Here is a 19333-nt window from a genome sequence, read left to right on the forward strand (position 1 = left end):
AAGGTGGAGCATGGAATAAAGGGAGGGCAGACGGGAGTAGTGGAGGAGGGGAACCAGTGGGAGGAGTGAGTGGGTGATGGGATGGTGGAATAGGGTGGAGAACGAGAAAGAGGCATGGTGACAGGGGCCAGGTAGTTCAGGAGAGAGAAAAAGGGATGGGACAGGGTTAGGGGTTGTGGAAAGCAGTTACCAGAAGATGGAGAATTCAATGTTCATACTGCCAGGGTAGAATATGAAGTGCTGTTGCTCTAGTTTGCGTTTAGCCTTGTGGCAGTAGAGGAGGCCGAGGATAGACATGTCAGTGTGGGAATGGGAGGGAGAATTACAATGGTTGACAACTAGGGAATCCAGACAGCCATGGCAGACATAACAAAGATGTTCAGTGAAGATGTTCTCTGAACGAGGCCTTCCACTCCAGGACATCCAAGATATCTTCCTTTTCCAGAAAATGGGGCTTTCCCCCCACACTATGGTCAACAGAGCTCTCACCCGTGGTTGCTCAATTTCCCCCACTTCTGCCCTTACCTCATCCCCCTCACCGGGCAGAACATGGATAGAGTTCCCCTGGTCCTCATCTACCACCCCGTCAGCCTACGCATCCAACATTTCATTCTTTGCAACTTCCACCACCTACAAACGGATCCCACCACCAGCCACATCTTCCCCTCCCCACTTGGATCACTCCCTCGTACACTCATCCCTCCCCACCTATCCCCCTCCCTCCCCCAGGCACTCTCCCCTGTAACACCTGCCCCTACACCTCCTCCCTCACCACTATTCAGGGCCCTAAACAGCCCTTCCAGGGTGAAGCAGTCTTTCAAATGCACATGCCCCTACTCCATCTATTACATCTGGTGCTCCCATTGCGGCCTCTTCTGCATCGGTGAGACTGGCCACAGACTGGGCAATCGTTTCACTGAGCATCTTTGCCCCATCCACCACTTCCACCTACTTCCTCTCAGCTTTTAGCACCATTCCCACTCTCCCTTCCCCCATCTGCCCATCAACTCTCTCTCCCACTCCCCCCCCCCCGCTCCCCCACATGGATCCACCCATCACCTGCCAGCTCCTGTTCCACACCTTCCCTCTGCCTATTTATACTGGCCATCTCCCCTCTTTCAGGGCCTCAACCCAAAATGTCGACTGTCCATTTTCCTCCACAGATGCTGCCCAACCCGCTGGAGTTCCTCCAGCATCTTCTGTGTTGCTTCAGATTCCAGCATCTGCAGCCTCTTGTGTTAGCCTTAAGCAGAGATCTGGGCTGACACAGGAGCTTGACAGAGAGTGCTACATGGTCTGAATTATCTTTCATCAAGGGTCTATTTACCATCTCAGGTGGACATAAAAGATCCCATTCTCTATTTCAAAGAGAAGGACCTTTCCATATTTATTCTTCAATTAATATTGTTATTAAAAATTGCCTGGTCATTCCCACATTGTTCTTCTTGGAAACTAAAAATAGCTGCTGCCAATATTACCTGGGTGACTACACTTCAACTTTAAAATTCTTGCTTTATCAAATTCCTCCATGGTCTGTCCACTTCCTCTTTTTAAAAAGCATCTCCTTCAGCCCAACAAGCCTTCAATTGTGCATCTACGAATCTAACCTCTTCATCATTGATGGATAAGGCTTCTATTATCCAAGCCCCAGATCTTTCCATCTTCAAGACATACCTCCATATTCTTACATCTGCTAACATCCTATATTAGATCAGTGGCTAATTTTATAAGTACATCATATCAAGGTGTTTTACACTGTTAACAACAGTAAAGATGTTATACAAATACAAGTTTTCATTTGACATTTTAGCACAAGACTTGTTTTTCTACTTTTGCTGAGGCTCAAGGCATTACCTTAAACTTTTGATGATTAAGATTTAATGTTCAAGAAGACTTAAATACAGAAAAGAAAAACACTTCGCCACAAAAGGTGTATGCCCTTGGATTTTATTTAATACAAGAGAGGGAAACTACTTATGGTGCTGTTGTAATTTTACTTTTTATATCCGTGCTCAGCACAGCTTCTCTGCAACTGCTCCCTTACAATATATGGATATAGGGAAATACAGTTATTTTGCATTGTGGATTATTTTGACAGAAAACATCCAAGGAATAGATATATTTTTTGGCTTTACACTTTAGTGCAGCTGACAAAAATCAAACCAAACACCTGCTAGTTTTTAGAACCTCTCACTTTAGTTTGATCACTTTGGATCAACTTCTATCTAACAAAAAGAGATTAACTAAAACAGTTTTTGCTTTCAAGCAACAGCATTAAATATGTAAATGTAAATGGTAATTCTTTATGTTTTAGGGTGTGGGAAAGTTTCTAGCATTCAAGTAATTGAGGCAGAAATGTATTTTTAAAAGTGGAGAGGAATTATTGAATGTAGCAACACCAACACAGAATATATCCAATGTGATTAAGTATTTTCTCAAGTAAATTTTTCATCCTTTCTTAAACACATTTAAACTATCCACCATAAGAACATTAATTCTATAGCACCATGTCATATTTCCCTGAAATGTCCCTCATTGAAAATTCATGACAAAAGACCAATTACAATTTTCAATGCGACTTCTGCCTTTTTAAAGTTTGTGTGGATGAATATCATTTTTGTCTACTTACTACAGAGCAAACAAGAACATTGAAACATTTATAGCCAATAATTTTAAATATTTAATTTAATTTCCAGCAATTAGTTCTGTAAGTTTGAAACCAATGATGTTGGTAAGTTCATAATCAATGGATATTGTTTTTTCTAATACATGATAAAAGTAACTTTTCCTTAGCATAATTAAGTAGTAGCCTCCAGGAATGCTGTGCAACATCTTAAACACTGCTGGTACACTTCTTCAAAATCTGCTTCATTTCCCTGGGAACGAGAAACAAAATAGGATAAACAAAATCTCCAAAACAAACACAAGAGGGTATTGAAGAATAAATGTGCTTCCAATTAAAGCTTTGAAAATGTAAATTTTGCCACATTTGTAAATTATGTATACACAAAAATAAATTCAAAGCTTCTACTACTTACATAGTAGGGATCTTGTATAATACGCTTCTTCTGTGGATCATATGATCCAAGTAGTTGTATGCTGGACTTTGGATTCTTTACTTTTCTAGCCATTGCTTTTAAATCTCTGTAAATTTATCAAACATGAACTAGGTTTGTTCCACAAATTTTATGTGAATCATTTTAATAATCACAATACATAAATTCTTCCACGGTCACATGGAACTCAGTACACCTGCTTAACAAACATTAAAGATGGATATTCTTTCAATTAAATCATTTATTTATTTAATATGTGACATTATGAAAGGCTTCCTGAAACCACTAGTAATTGTTTAAGGACATTGAAATACAGTTTCAAATCCAGGTGATAGTTGTAAAATCCTATTCTTAACACTTAATTGCTGAATAAAGTGCTTAAGAGAAAAAGTCATTGATTAATCACATTGATTATGTGATTAATCACTTGATTAATCACATATACATCTAATTTGGCTGAAATACAAATGTTAGGATCATCACTTTCAGTCACTTTACATGGCAAGTTTAGGACTGATGCAAAATGATTTCCATTTTGCACTTGTGTTAAACAGATAGTGTACACCTGGCTTTAGCAACAGACATGATTGTAAAATGATATATAGCAAAACTACATGGGAGCTGTAGTTTCACATTCCTTCCATTTAATATTGCACAGAAAATACATCTTCACATCACTGAAAATGGATTAGACTTGTAAAGATTCACCACTCTAAGCATGTATTTCTTTGGGGGGGGCAGCATTATGCACCTTTTCTTTTAAAGAGACTTGTACAGAGTATTCCCCCCCCCCCAAGGGCTATTGAAATTTTACTCAGGCCACTGCCAGGCAATAAATGAGATGTTGTCTAGTTGGAATCTGCATTGCAGTGACCAGTCTTAGATTACATTGTTAGATATTACTCCTGAAATTAATGAACTATGAAGAATCATAAAAGTAAAGTATTAATTCTCTTCAGATCAAATTTCAATATTTTTTTTAAGGAGAAGCATACAACCTCTGTTCATATGAAAGGCTGTTAGCATCACATTTGCACATCCTGTCACTCCCCAAATCTTCAAGGAATCGTCAGCCTGGGGATGTCTATATGCATGCAATATCTACAATCTGCAAAACGGATGAATTGCCCCCTCCCCTGATAGAGCCTCTCTTACATTCCAACCGTAATCATGAGCACCAAACTGCAAAGCACGGTGGAAAGAAGCCATCACTGCCCTGAATAATTTGCAGTTTCAATTCGGGGTCACTAAGACTTTCTTCTACACATAGAGACTGATCCAAGCATTGATGCATCGTTGGAGTTTTGCTTGTGGATGGTGATAATTTAAATATACCCATGAAAATTGTCTCACAATGCAACAAATCATGAGCTCAATTTATTGTTCTTTTTTTAAAAACTACCTCCTTCATGTTACCCTATCAGACAGAAAACAAACCCGTGTTTAATTTTTAAAATTAAATTTTTGGGCTTTCCCCAAGTTGGTGATCTAGTAAACCACTGTGTCTCCCTCTACATACTGAATGCATATTACAATAGTGCATGTTGCATAGTGACACTTTATTGTATTCAGACTATCACATCACAATAATGCTCAAGATAATAACGGTTGTCTTTTATTGCAAATCAGGTAAGGGAACATCCACGGTTATATACCGTAATATCAATGTTGCAGATCAACAAATGTTACTCAGCCATTCTCTTAAAACAGCATCTCAGTGTTAGGCTCACCATTCAGTTACAATGAAAAGTTAACAAGGTATGGCAAGGTATGGCAAAAGTGTTCTAAACTGTAGAATCAATCATATTTTGTGGAAACTAGGTGGCAGCACAGTGACCTGACTTTCATGTTCAGTGCCAAATTTCAATAGAATGAAAATCAGGCTGGTTCCATTAATGGAAAGACTTTCTGGATTACAAATTCAAGAAGCTTTGCTTATAAAGTGTTCCTGAACTTCAGAGGAAACTAGGTGGCAGCACAGTGACCTGACTTTCATGTTCAGTGCCAAATTTCAGTAGAATGAAAATCAGGCTGGTTCCATTAATGGAAAGACTTTCTGGGTTACAAATTCAAGAAGCTTTGCTTATAAAGTGTTCCTGAACTTCAGATATAAATCAGAAGTGAGCTTCAGATCATCAGTGAAGCAGTCCTGAGCAAATTGTTGGAGCTATAGACCGAAAAGTACCCAGGTCCTGATGGACCACCTGTGGGCCTCAAAAGTGGCTAGTGAGGGTGATGATGTGTTGATTTTAAGTTTCTAAAATTCCCTGAACTCAGTGAAGGTTTTGTTTGATTGGAAAATAGCAAATGCAACTCCTTTATTCAAAAAGGGAGGGGAGCAGAAAAGGGAACTACAGCCAATTTGGCATAGGAACAATGTTATAAGTTATAAAAAGTTGCAGCACACATACGTAGAGCATGAAGTAGGCACACAGGATGTTTGTCTTCATTAGCTGGGGCATAGCTGGGGCATGTTTGTCTTCATTAGCTGGGGCATAGCAGTGAGGTCTTCATACAATTTTATAAAAACTTGATTAGACCACAGTGGAATATTCACATGCAGTTCTGCTTGCCACACTTCTTGGGTCATATGCATATTATGAGGAAGGAGGCATTTACAGCCTTGAAGCACATTAAGGTGGGCAAATCCCCAGGACCTGACCAAGTGCACCCCTGGACCTTATGGGAAGTCAGGGAAATTGCAGAGGCCTTTGTAGAGATATTTGCTTTGTCGTTAGTTACTGGCAAAGTTCCAGAAGACTGGAGGGAAGACAGGCCAGGGAACTATAGGCCGGTGAGCCTGACTTTGGTTGTAGGGAAGTTACTGGAGGGAATGCTGAGGGATAAGATCCATCATCACTTGAATAGTCAAAGCCTCTTCAGAAATAGTCAACATGGTTTTGTGTGTGGGAGGTCAAGTCTGACCAATCTTTTGGAGTTTTTTTGAAAAGGTAACTAAGGGGATAGATGAAGGTAGGGCAGTGGATGTTGTCCCTATAGACTTTAGCAAGGCCTCTGACAAGGTCTCACATGGCAGGCTGATCTGGAAGGTTAGGTCGCATGGGATTCAGGGGAGCCAGCGAGGTGAATTCAGAATTGGCTCAAATGATAGGAAGCAGAGGGTGATGGTTGAAGGTTGATTCTCCGACTGGAGGCCTGTGACTAGTGGGGTGCTCCAGGGGTCATTGTTGGGACCTCTGTTATTCGTTATGTATGTGAATAATTTGTATATGAATGCACATGGCATGATTAGCAAGTTTGCTGATGATACTAAATTAGGTGAACTTGTTGATAGTGAAGCAGGTTACAATGAATTGCAAAGAGATAGTGGTCAGTTCAGGAAATGGGCTGAGGAATGGCAAATGGATTTCAACTTAGATAAGTGCGAGGTGATGCATTTTGGACATTCAAACCAGGGTAGGATCTATACAGTGTCCTACCTATGCATAGTATACCTATGCAGGGCACTGATGAGTGTTGTGGAACAGAGGAACCTGGGAGTACAAGTGCACAGTTCACTGAAAGCGTCCATGCAAGTAGACAGGGTGGTAAAGGCGGCATTTAGCATGCTTGCCTTCATCAGTCAGGGCGTCAAATTTAGGAGTAGGGACATTATGTTGCAGTTATACAAGTCATTGGTGAGGCCACACTTGGAGTGTTGTGTATGGTTTTGGTCGCCCTGTTATAGGAAAAGACATTGTCAAGCTGGAGAAGGTGCAGAAGAGATTTACAAGGATGCTAACTGGACTAAAAGGCCTGAGTTATAGGGAGAGGTTGGCCATGCTGGATCTCTACTCCATGGAATATAGGAGAATAAGGGGTGACCTCATAAAAGTTTATAAAATCATGAGGGGTATGGATAAGGTCATAGTCTTTTCTCCAGGACTGGGGAGTCCAAAACTAGAGAGCACAGATACAAGATAAAAGTGGTGAGATTTAAGAGAGCTGAGAGGCAACTTCTTTAAACAGAGCATAGTGAGTACCTGGAATGAGCTGCCAGAGGAAGTGGTTGAGGTGGGTATATCTGCAACATTTAAGTTGCATTTGGATAGGTATATAGAGGGGAAGGGCTTGGAGGGCTATGGGCTAAACGTGGGCAACTGGGACTAGCAAGGAGGATGCTGTGGTCAGCATGGGCCAGTTGGGCCGAAGGGCCTGTTTCTGTGCTGACTTGTGCTCTTACACTATGACTATAGGAAGAACGTGATTGTACTGGTGAGGGTGCAGAGTCGATTCAGCAGGATGTTGCCTGGGATGGAATGTTTCAGTTATGAGGCATCTATGGATAGGCTGGGCCTGTTTTCCTTGGAGCAGAGGAGCCTGAAGAAGGGATCTGATAGGGGTTTACAAAATTATGAGAGGCGTAGATAGTAAGAAACTTTTCCTCACGAGAGGCATAGATTGTTGGACAGTGAGAAACTTATCCCCATAACTGAGATGTCCAAAACCAGAGGACCCAAGTATAAGGCAAGAAGGAAGAAGCTTAGAAGGGATCTGAAAAGGATTTTTTTCAACAAGAGGGTGGTTGCAATCAGGAAGACACAGCCCAAGGTGGTGCTGAAGGTCAGTCCTTTCCCATTTAAGAAGCATCTGGATGAGCACTTGAAATGTCAAGTGATGGAAGCTTATGGATCAAGCGCTGTTAAATGGTATTAATAAAAGTATGGTTGGCCAAAGGACCTTCACTGTATGACTCTATGGCTCTTTGATTCTGGCATTATAGTAAGGCACTTGGAAAAAATTGAGATAGTCAGGCAAATTCAACAGAGTTTTATGCAAGGGAAATATGACCAAATTATTGGAGTCCTTAAAGGATGTCACCTGTGCTGTATATAAAGGGGAACTTGTGGACACTAGGATTTCCAGAAGACATTTGATAAGGTGCTAAAGCTGAAAATAAAACCTTGTGGTATAGGAAGTAACACATTGGCATGGAGAGAAGACTGGCTGGCTAAAAGCAAAGAGAACATTGGCATAAACAGTCTTTTTCAGGTTGACAAGATTTAACTAGCACGGTATCAAAGGTCTGGGATCTCAACTTTATATAGATGACTTGGATGAAGAAACTGAAGAGATGGTGGCTAAATTTGCTGATGACAAGAGAAGAAGGGAAGTAAGTTGTGATGATATAAGAAGCATATAACAGGATTTAGATAAGTGAGTAGGCAAAGATCTGGCAAATGGAATACAATGTGGGAAAATGTGAAATCAATCACTTTGGTAAAAAGAATAAAAAGGCATATATGACTTAAAGGGCAAGAGATTTCAAAACTCTGAAATGCAGAGGGATCTAGGTGTCCTGGTGCATGATTTGCAGAACTCTAGTATGCAGCTACAGCTTGTAATAAGAAAAGCTAACAGAACATCATTGTTTAGTGCTGGGGGAAATTAAATACAAAACTTGAGAGTTCAGTTGTAAAGGGCACTGATGAGACCATATCTGAAGTACTTCTGAAGACCATATCTGAAGTACATTGGCCTTCTTATTTAAAGGAACAATGCTAATTGTGTTGCAATGAGTTCAGAGAAGGTTTATGAGAATAATACCCAAAATGGCTGGTTGTCTTTAGAAATAAAGTTTGGACAGACTGGGCTTGTATCCACTGGATTTTAAAAGAATGGGACTTGATTGAAACATATTAGATCCATTGGGGTCTTGACAGGATGGATGTGAACAGGATGTTTCCTCCTGTTTGAGAATCTAGAACCAGGGATCAGAGCTTAAAAATAAAGTGACCACCCATTTAAGAGACAGATGAGGTGAATTTTTCTCTGAGGGTTGTAAGACTTTGTAACTCTCTTCCTCAAAGGGCAGTATTAAGGACGAGATTCTTAATAAGTTGAGGAGTTACTGGAGTAGGCAGTAGTGCAAAGTTGAGGCTACAATTAGATCAGTCATGATCTTATTGAATTGCAAAGCAAGCTCAAAGGGCCAAGTGGCCAACTCCTGCTCCTAATTCATACTTTCATATGTAAAATTCCACTGGAATAAATCCAATTCCATTGTCCAGAAGATGAAAAAAATCAAGTAATTGTCAAACCACAAGTAAACGTGTGTAGCTTTTTTTGCATCCTCTGCAAAAAAGGACCAAAACCAGCCACATAAAAGGTTAAATTTTTAAGCAATTTACAGTTGGGCATGACAGGTGATTTTCATCCCATTAGCTTGTATTGGAAAATTTGGGCAATATATTACATTAAGTAAACAGAACAATATCAGCACATGCACCATGAAAACAGGTTTTCAGGGAGGATGGAAAGATTATAATTTAGTTTTGAAATCTAAATAATTCATAAAGTTCTACATGAATGATAATCCCTTTCACTACCTGCACAACATCCTCTTTTATGTTGAGCTTTTAGAATGATCTTAAGGAAAATTTCGAACAGATTTACAGGTAGGGAAATACTACTGTTGAGATCTAGTACTGCAAGGAAACTTTAACGATAACTAATGGTGATGTGCCTATTATGATTAGCAGAGAAGGAATAATTGATGTACACAAAGTCCAAATCATTTAATGCCAGGAAATATTTTGAAACTACCTTTGTCAAACTACCTGCTTAAAACCAGGGCAATTGTTAAAAATATTATTTGACTCACCTCAAATTGCTTTCATCCATGCAAAGCATAAAATCAAATGTTACAAAATCATTCTTGGTTACCTAGAATTTAAAAATATTACATCGGTTTTATTTTAATCATCAGATTATTACATGTAGTAATTGAATAATTAACATTTTATTACAATTACCAGAAGCTATGCTGCTCTGCTGAAATAACCTTTGATTCAGTCATATAGTTATATAATCATTTAAACCAACTGGTCATCGAAAATTAATTTTAAACTATTCTGCGTTGTTGGTAGCCAAAGTAGTACAATGTTATGCATACGATTATGTAATAGTTCTTTAGAAGCAGCCTTGGGTCAGTCACACCACTCTCGTCATGAGTCAAAAGTCATGTATTCAAAGACCAGGTAAGATTTTAGTGCTGTGCACTGTAGAGGGAGTTCATCATTCCTGGAGCTGCACTTTGAGACCAGACATTAACTAGGGATCCCATCTGCCAACAGACAGCTGGTCTTTAAGCAACCTCCACATCAGATGTGGATTTGCCCAAAAACAGCTGTTCCAAGTAACTCTCCATAGCTGCTGTCTGATGCCCTCATAATTTGCCCTCTCCCAATTTAATACTTTCCTTCAAGGTCCACTCTTATCCTATTCATAGCTATCTTTCAGTTTAAGGAGCTGTGATCACCATTTTCCCAAGTGTTCACTCACTGAAAGGTCAGTCACCTGGCCAGGCTCATTCCCCAGTACAAGATCTAGTATAGCTTCCCCTTTGGTTGGACGAATCACATACTGCTTCAAGAAACCCTCTTGGACACACCTAACAAATTCTTCCCCATTTTGCACTGAGGAGTTTGCAGTCTATATTGGGGAAGTTGAAGCCACCCACAATGATAACCCTGTTGTTTTTGCTCCTTTCCATAATCTGCCTGCACATCTGCTCCTCAGTGTCCTCATGGCTATTTGGGGATCTATAGTACAAACCCATCAGTGATGGCACCTTTCTTATTTTTGAGTTCTACCCATATAGATTCAGTTGATGAACCCTCCATTTCTTCCTCTGAGTGCAGCTGTGATAGTGTTCCTGACTAGTAATGCAACCCCTCCCCCTCTTATACTTCCCTCCCTATCTCTTCTAAAACATCTAAACCTTGGAACATAAAGCATACAGTCCTGTCCCTCTCTCAACCAGGTCTCCCTAATTGCTTCATCATAGTTCCACATACTGATCCATGCTCTGAGTTCATTGCCCTTAATCTTAATACTCCTTGAAATGAAATAAACACATCTTAATCCATATGTCATGTTATTTATAGACCCTAGCTCCTGCCTATCCTTCCTTACAGTATTGCTGCTCACGCCATCTAACTGAGCTCCAATCCCTCCATTCTGTGACTGTATCGTGGAGGGTCGTTCCTGTCACGTGACAGCACTGCCCACTACCTGGTCGGAAGACACACCACTGCCAATCAAGGTGTGGCCCTGCCCCACCCATCAGCGCACACTTGACCATTGGTCCCTTTAAGTACCTTTGCACTTGGCGTCGGGCCATTGGCCTTTGTAATTGATTAGTCCTTGCTGGCACCGAGCCATTGGCCTTTGTAAATTACCTGGACTAGACCCCCCAGCCCTCCAGCACTAGAAAAGGCGTCACATGTGCTCAGCTCTTTCTCTTTGCCAGCTTCGAGGGATCACCCTGCTTCACTCTAGGCTGAGTACTGTGGAACAGTACTGGAGAAATCATTAGTGAGGTGCACACTGCTTAAGGGTTGGGAGCGCTTTAGTTAGTGTCCCTAGTAGCATAGACCCGTGCCTGCACTGAGTCAAGGGGTAGCGGGTATCGAGTTGTTTTTCCTTGATTGTGTGCGCCTAGTTCGGGGGGGGGGGGGGGGGGGGGGGGGGGGGTGGTGTGGGTGTGTGTGTGTGTTTTATCCACGATGCGATTTTCCCACACTCGCGAAAACCGTGCGCCTTTGCATGTTACTCCCGTTACCATTTTCCCACGCTTTTCTTTTGTAAATAAATCCTTGCCTGCCAGACTGTGTTCAGAGTCCTTGCTTAGAGACCCCAGATCTGTTTCCTCACTCACAACAGTGAACTGGTGTTTGATTCCCATCCCCCTGCCAACCTAAATTAAACCCTCCCAGGACACAGCAGTGAACCTCCTTGCCAGGATATTGGTTCCCCTCCAGTAAAGGTGTAACCCACCTCTCTTGTACAGGTCACCCCTGCCCCATAAGGGGTCCCAATGATTCAGAAACCTGAAACCCTGCCCCAGCTACTCAGCCATGAATTCATCTGCTCTAACTTAACTTTCTGTTCCTACCCTCACTAGCACATGGCACTGGGAGTAATCCAGAGTTTACTACCCTTGAGGCCCTGCTCTTTCATTTCTTTCCTAACTTCCTATATTCACTGCACTTGAGGGGCTTTCTTTTTTAAATTACAGTGGGTGGTACGTATGTGGAATGAGCTGCCAGAGGAAGTGGTTGTGGCAGGTACAATAACAATGTATAAAAGACAGTTGGACAGGTGCATGGATAGGAAAAGTTTAGAACGTTATGGGCCAAACAGGGACAAATGGAACTAGCTTGGGTGGGGCACCTTGGTCGCCATAGACCAGTTAGGTGGAAGGATCTGTTTCCATGCTGTATGACACCATGACTCCCCAGGGCTCTACCTCTCATTGCGAAAGTCCTACCCTCATTTGTCTTCCCAAAATGCAACTTCTACCTCTCATCTTAAACCTCTGCCTTCTTGTTTTTGATACCCCTACCATGGTTAAAAGATTTTGACCATCTACCCTATCTACGCCTCTCATAACTTTATATATTTCTATCAGGTCACCTCCCCCCTTCATCACTGCAGGGAAAACAAGTCCAGCCTATCCAATCTCTCTCCATAATTGAAGTCCTCCAATCCAGGCAACCTTGCACAAAATTTCTTCTGCATTCTCTCCAATACAACCACACCGTTCCTATAGGCTAGCAATGAGAACTGAACACAATACTCCAAATGCAATCTAACCAGTGTTTTGTAAAGTTGCAAGATACCTTCCCATATTTTATATTCTATGCTCTGACCTACGAAGGCAAGCATTTCATATGCCTTTGTCTCCACCTGTCTTGTCGCTTTCAGGGAACTACAGACTTGAATCCTTAGGATTCTCTGCTTATCAACATTTGACAAGCTTATCAACGATTTGACTTCACAAAATGCAATACCTCGCCCTGGCTGGGATTAAATTTCACCTGCCGATGCTCCAATTTGCAACTAATCTATTTCCTGCTGCTAAGCCTTAGTCAACCTTCCTCGCTATCCATGATGCCATCAATTTTCAAGTCATCTGCAAACTTACTAATCGTATTTCCTACATTCACATCCATGTCGTTAATAGATAACTAACAACAAGGGTCTCAGTGCTGATCCCTGTGGTACAGTATTAGTCAGACTTCCAATCAGAAAAAACAACCTTCCACCACAAGAAAGTCATGACTATACATTTTAGTGCACACTAATGGGCACGCTGGATTAGTGTACCGGCAAGGTACCATTAGTTTTGATTGGTAACTCCAGATGGAAATTTCAGTCATGCTCAAGGACTTTGTGATGCCTATATTTTTTGCACTGAAAACATGCTGTGCCTAGTACACAGTTCTCAAACTAGGTTGAGGATGGGCACCACTGAAGGCCCAAATAGAGCACAGAATTGCAGCTAGTTTTTTTTAAAACTGCAGAAGGCTGCACAGTTAAGTTTACCTTCTTTCCTCAAGAAGAAATTCTTAAATGTCCTGGAAGTATTCAAGTAGGAGTCTCTCACCGTGAGAGAAGCAATGGTAAAAAAAAAGGAACAAAATAAAATAACATGAAGAGTGGTAGCTAAGCAAAAACTTAAAAGTAGTGAGTCAAACATTAGTAGGCTTTCCCATTTTATTATTTGTTAAGCCTTAAACTTTCAACCAAATTCAACCATTTTCTAAGAAAAGTTCACTACATTGCACTTATGGATTTTTCCTTCTTCACTAGACTTGTGATAATCTAAAGCCATTTAGTTTATTTAGATTCAGAGTTATAAAGCACAGCAACAGGCCTTTCAGACAAACTTATCCACGCCAAATGCCTATCAATGTTAATTTGATTTACCTGTGTTTGGCCCACTTCCCTCTAAATCTTTCCTATCCATGAACCTGTCCAAATGTCTTTTAAATGTTATAACTGTACTTGCCTTTACCACCTCCTCTGGTAGCTTGTTCCATGTACCTATCACCTTCTGTGAGAAATTCAATCCCTTTTGAATATTTCCCCTCTCACCTTAAACCTATGCCCTCCAGGTTTAGATACCCCCACACTGGGAAAAAAGACTATCTACCCTATCTTTACTTGTCTAAATCTTAAGGTCACCTCTCAACCTCCTTCGCTCAAAGAAAAATAGCCCCAGCCTATCCAATCCTTGCTTATAACTTAAGCCCTCCTGTCCTGGCAACACTCCTGTGAATCTTTTCTGCACCCTCTCCAGTTTAATCATATCATTCCTAGCACATGGCAATCAGAATTGCACACAATACTCCATGTGTGGACTGTCCAGCGATTTGTACAACTACAACACGATGTCCCAACTCCTATACTCAGTGCATTGGCCAATGAAGGCAAGCGTGCCCCACACTGCCTTCACGACTCTGTCTACCAGTGTTGCCACTTTCAGGGAACTATGTGCTTGTGTCCTGAGGTCTTGCCGTTCACCAACACTCAACAGGGCCCTGCCATTCACTGTGTAGGTCCTGGTAGAATTTAACTTAACAAAATGTACAACTTTACACTTGTACAAGTTAATTTCCATCAGCCATTCCCTTGCCCACATTCTCAGTTAATCTAGAACCTTAGACAACCTTCCTCACTGTCCGCAATATCACCAACTGTGGTGTCGTCTGACAACTTACTAATCATGCCATCTACATTCTCTTCCAAATTATTAATATAAATGATGAACAATAAAGGACTTGGCATTGAGCCCACCAGCACACCACTAGTTACAGGTCTCCAAAATCAAAAGTCAATTTTGCCAATTTTGTATTCAGTTGCTATCTCATCCTGGATCCCATGAATTCTAACCTTCTGGACCAGCCCATCACGTAGCACCTTGTCAAAGGCCTTGCAAAAGTCAATGTGGACAACGTCCACTGCCCTACCCTTGTCAATCTTCTTCGTCATCTCCTGAAGAAAACCAAATTTATGAGAAATGATCTCCCACGAGCAAAGCCATGCTGACTATCCCTAATCAGTCTTTACCTTTCTTTTTCAATCTTTTTATTAATTTTCAAATTAATACATATAACATCGGTGACAATACACGTGATACAAAGAGATCGGGAGGTCAATCATGACATATATAATCATAAAGAATAAAAAATATGTTCGAGGCCCCACGGTCTGTTGGTAAGCGAATATATTACAAAAAAAATCAAAAAGGGAAAGAAAAAGATTTATTGCATTAAAAAAACCCAAATCGAAAGAAAATTTTAAGTAATAAATCGAACCAAACTAAAAAAAAATTTCAAAAGAAAAAAAACTGGACTGATATTTCTCGAACAAAGAGCATTATGTCATCAACTCCGCTCCTCTAAGTTCAAAGATCATTAAAAAGGGATCTACATCATATGAAAATATTGAATGAATGGTCTCCAAACTTCCTCAAATTTAAGCGAAGAATCAACAGCGCCACTCCTAATTTTTTCTAAGTTTAAACATGATATAGTTTGAGAAAACCACTGAAAAGTAGTAGGGGGTATTGGATCCTTCCATTTTAAACAAAATGGATCGCTTGGCCATTAATGTAACAAAGGCAAGTCATATGACAAGCAGCAGCAGATAAGTGGCCAGATTCCATCATTGGTAGCCCAAAAATTGCAGTGAATGGGTGAGGTTGTAAATCAATATTCAATACAGTTGAAATAATGTTTAAAAATGTCTTTCCAATATTTTTCCAAAGAGGGCAGGACCAAAACATGTGTCAGGGAAGCCACCTTCGACTTACATCTGTCACATATAGGAAGTCTTTACCTTTCCAAATGCAAATAAATCCTATCTCCCAGAATCCCTTCCAGTAACTTTCCCACCAGTGATGCAAGTCTCACTGGCCTTCAGTTCCCTAGCTTTTTCCTACAGCTGTTTTAAATAAAAGCACAACATTAGCTACCCTCCAAACTTCTGGTATCGCACCCCCCCCCCCTGCCCCCCCCCCCCCCCCCAGCTAACGTAGATACAAATATCTCTGTCAAATATCTAAGACGTGGGAAGCAATCTCTTCCCTTGCTTCCCACGTCTTACGATACATGTAGTCAGGCATTGAGGATGTATCTGCCTTTATGCACTTCAAGACGGCAAACACCTCTTCCTTTGTAATGTTAATATACTTCAGGGTATCACTATTCTCTTCCTTGAATTGACTAGCTTTCATGTCTTTATCAACTTTGTGAAGTTCACCTAACCAATAATCTCTGTGGTCAAAGAGATTGACAGGAACTCTTAATCTTTCAATCTACTTCATCATGACCCTTGCACCATATTTGTCTGCCTGCACTGCACTTTCTCTATAACTGCATTGGTATTGGTTTATTATTGTCACTTGTACTGAGGTACAGTGAAAAGCTTGTCTTACAAACCGATCGTACAGGTCAATTCATTACACAGTGCAGTTACATTGAGTTAGTACAGACTGCATTGATGTAGTACCGGTAAAAACAGTAACAGTACAGAGTAAAGTGTCACAGCTACAGAGAAAGTGCAGTGCAATAAGGTGCAAGGTCACAACAAGGTAGATCGTGAGGTCATAGTCCATCTCATTGTATAAGGGAACCATTCAATAGTCTTATCACAGTGGGGTAGAAGCTGTCCTCAAGTCTGGTGGTACATGCCCTCAGGCTCCTGTATCTGCTACCCGATGGAAAAGGAGAGAAAAGTGAATGTCCCAGGTGGGTGGGGTCTTTGATTTTGCTGGCTGCTACACCAAGACAATGAGAGGTAAAGACAGAGTCCAAGGAGGGGAAGCTGGTGTTCGTGATGCGCTGGGCTCTGCCCACAACTCTTTGCAGTTTCTTGCGGTCTTGGGCAGAGCAGCTGCAGTACCAAGCCGTGATACATCCAGATAGGATGCTTTCTATTGTGCATCGGTAAAAGTTGGTGAGAGTCAAAGGGGACAAACCAAATTTCTTTAGCCTCCTGAGGAAGTAGAGGCGCTGGTGAGTTTTCTTGGCCGTGGCACCTACGTGATTTGACCAGGACAGGCTTTCAACCCTCTCGACCTCAGCACCATTGATGTAGACAGGTGCACGTACACCACCCCCTTTCCTGAAGTCAATGACCAGCTCTTTGTTTTGTTTGACATTGAGGAAGGTTGTCATGACACCATTCCACTAAGCTCTCTATCTCCTTCCTGTACTCCGACTCATCGCTGTTTGAGACTACGAGCTTACAACGGTGGTATCATCTGCAAACTTGTAGATGGAGTTAGAGCAGAATCTGGCCACACAGTCATGAGTGTATAGTGAGTAGAGTAGAGGGCTGAGGACGCAGCCTTATGGGGCACCAGTGTTGAGAATAATCGTGTCTGAAGTATTGCTGCCTATCCTCACTGATTGCGGTCTGCTTGTTAGAAAATCAAGGATCCAGTTACAGAGGGAGGTGTTGAGTCCTAGCACTATATCCTGGTATTGTTTTTCCTTTTGTACTACCTTGATGTACTTATGTCTGGAATTGATAGAACATTACAGCACAGGAACAGGTCCTTCGGCCCACAATGTCTGTGCCGAACAGTGTTGAATTAAACTAAATCTCTTCAGGTACGTTATCAATATCCCTCCAGTCTCTGCATATTCATGGTGTCTATCCAACAGCTTCTTAAATGCTACTATAATATCTGCCTTCCACTGCTCCCTCTGCAGCACGTTCCAGGGACCTACCACATTCTGTGTGGAAAAGCTTGCCTTGCTCATCTCCTTTAAACTTTCCCCCTCCCACCTTAAATGCATGTCCTCTAGTACTTGACATTTCTACCCTTGGAAAGTTTCTGACTGTCTATCACATCTATGCTTCTCATAATCTTTTAAACTTCTATCAGGTCTCTCCTCAGCCTCCAGCACTCCAGAGAAAACAACTCAAGTTCATTCAACCTCTCCTTGGAGCTCATACCCTCTAATCCAGGCAGCACCCTGGTAAACCTCTTCTGCACCCTTTCCAAAGCCTCCTGATCCTTCCCATAATGGGAATGACCAGAAATGCACACAATATTCCAAGTGCAGCCTAATTAAAGTTTTATATAGCTGCAACATGACTTCCTGACTGTTATAATCAATGCTCCAACCAACAATCTGTTTGGATGGCATGCAAACAAAGCTTTTCACTACATCTCATTACATATGAACCAATTACCAAAATAATTCAGTATATATTCAGAGGGTTGCGGATCTTGTTCCCTTATTCAAGAAGGGGAGTAGGGATAGCCCATGGAATTATAGGCCAGTGAGTCTTACCTCAGTGGTTGGTAAGCTGATGGAGAAGATCCTGAGGGGCAGGATTTATGAACATTTGGAGGGGTATAATATGATTAGGAATAGTCAGCATGGCTTTGTCAAGGGCAGGTCCTGTTTTACGAACCTGATTGAATTTTTTGAAGATGTGACTAAGCACATCAATGAAGGGAGAGCAGTAGATGTAGTGTATATGGATTTCAGCAAGTCATTTGATAAGGTACCCCACACGAGGCTTATGGAGAAGGTGAGGAGACATGGGATCCAAGGGGACATTGCAGTGTGGATCCAGAACTGGCTGGCCCACAGAAGGCAAAGAGTGGTTGTTGAAGGGTCATATTCTGAGTGGAGGTCAGTGACCAGTGGTGTACCTCAGGGATCTGTACTGGGACCCTTACTCTTTGTGATTTTTATGAATGACTTGGATGAGGAAGTGGAGGGGTGGGTTAGTAAGTTTGCGGATGACATGAAGGTTGGGGGTGTTGTGTATAGTTTGGAGGGCTGTCAGAGGTAACAGAAGGACATAGATAGGATGCAGAGTTGGGCTGAGAAGTGGCAGATGCAGTTCAACCCAGCTAAGTGTGAAGTGGTTCATTTTGGTAGGTCAAATATATTGGCGGAATATAGTCTTAATGGTAGGACTCTTGGCAGTGTGGAGGATCAGAGGGATCTTGGGGTCTGAGTCCATAGGACGCTCAGAGCGGCTGTGCAGGTTGACTGTGGTTAAGAAGGCATATGGTGTATTGTCCTTCATCAATCGGGGAATTCAACTGAGGAGCCGAGAGGTATTGTTGCAGCTGTATAGGTCCCTGGTCAGACCCCACTTGGAGTATTGTGCTCAGTTCTGGTCGCCTCACTACAGGAATGATGTGGAAGCCATAGAGAGGGTGCAGAGGAGACTTACAAGGATGCTGCCTGGAATGCGGAGCATGCCTTATGAAAGCAGGTTGAGGGAACTCGGCCTTTTCTCCTTGGAGAGACGGAGGATGAGGGGGGAACCTGATTGAGATGTATAAGATGATAACAGGTATTGATAGGGTAGATAGTCAGAGGCTTTTCCCCAGGGCTGAAATGGTGGCCACAAGAGGACATAGGTTTAAGGTACTGGGGAGTAGATATAGAGATGTCAGGGGTAAATTTTTTTTACTCAGAGAGTGGTGAGTGCGTGGAATGAGCTGCCGG

At 41.7% G+C, this 19333-nt stretch overlaps 1 protein-coding gene across 1 annotated transcript in view; it reads right to left on the bottom strand.

Annotated features, from left to right (window-relative positions):
* Nucleotides 1–2656: 2656 nt before the first annotated feature.
* Nucleotides 2657–19333, bottom strand: part of acp1 (acid phosphatase 1) — a 47404-nt gene continuing 30727 nt past the window's right edge. The window contains exons 4-6 of the mRNA XM_052025150.1: nucleotides 9661–9722; nucleotides 3039–3144; nucleotides 2657–2876 (exon numbers count right to left, since the gene is read on the bottom strand). Of these exons, the coding sequence (XP_051881110.1) occupies nucleotides 2799–2876; nucleotides 3039–3144; nucleotides 9661–9722 (246 nt within the window). The 3' untranslated portion in view covers nucleotides 2657–2798. The remainder of the gene's footprint in view (nucleotides 2877–3038; nucleotides 3145–9660; nucleotides 9723–19333) is intronic.

The sequence above is a fragment of the Pristis pectinata genome, chromosome 10, assembly GCF_009764475.1.
Source record: "Pristis pectinata isolate sPriPec2 chromosome 10, sPriPec2.1.pri, whole genome shotgun sequence".
Lineage (NCBI taxonomy): Eukaryota > Metazoa > Chordata > Chondrichthyes > Rhinopristiformes > Pristidae > Pristis > Pristis pectinata.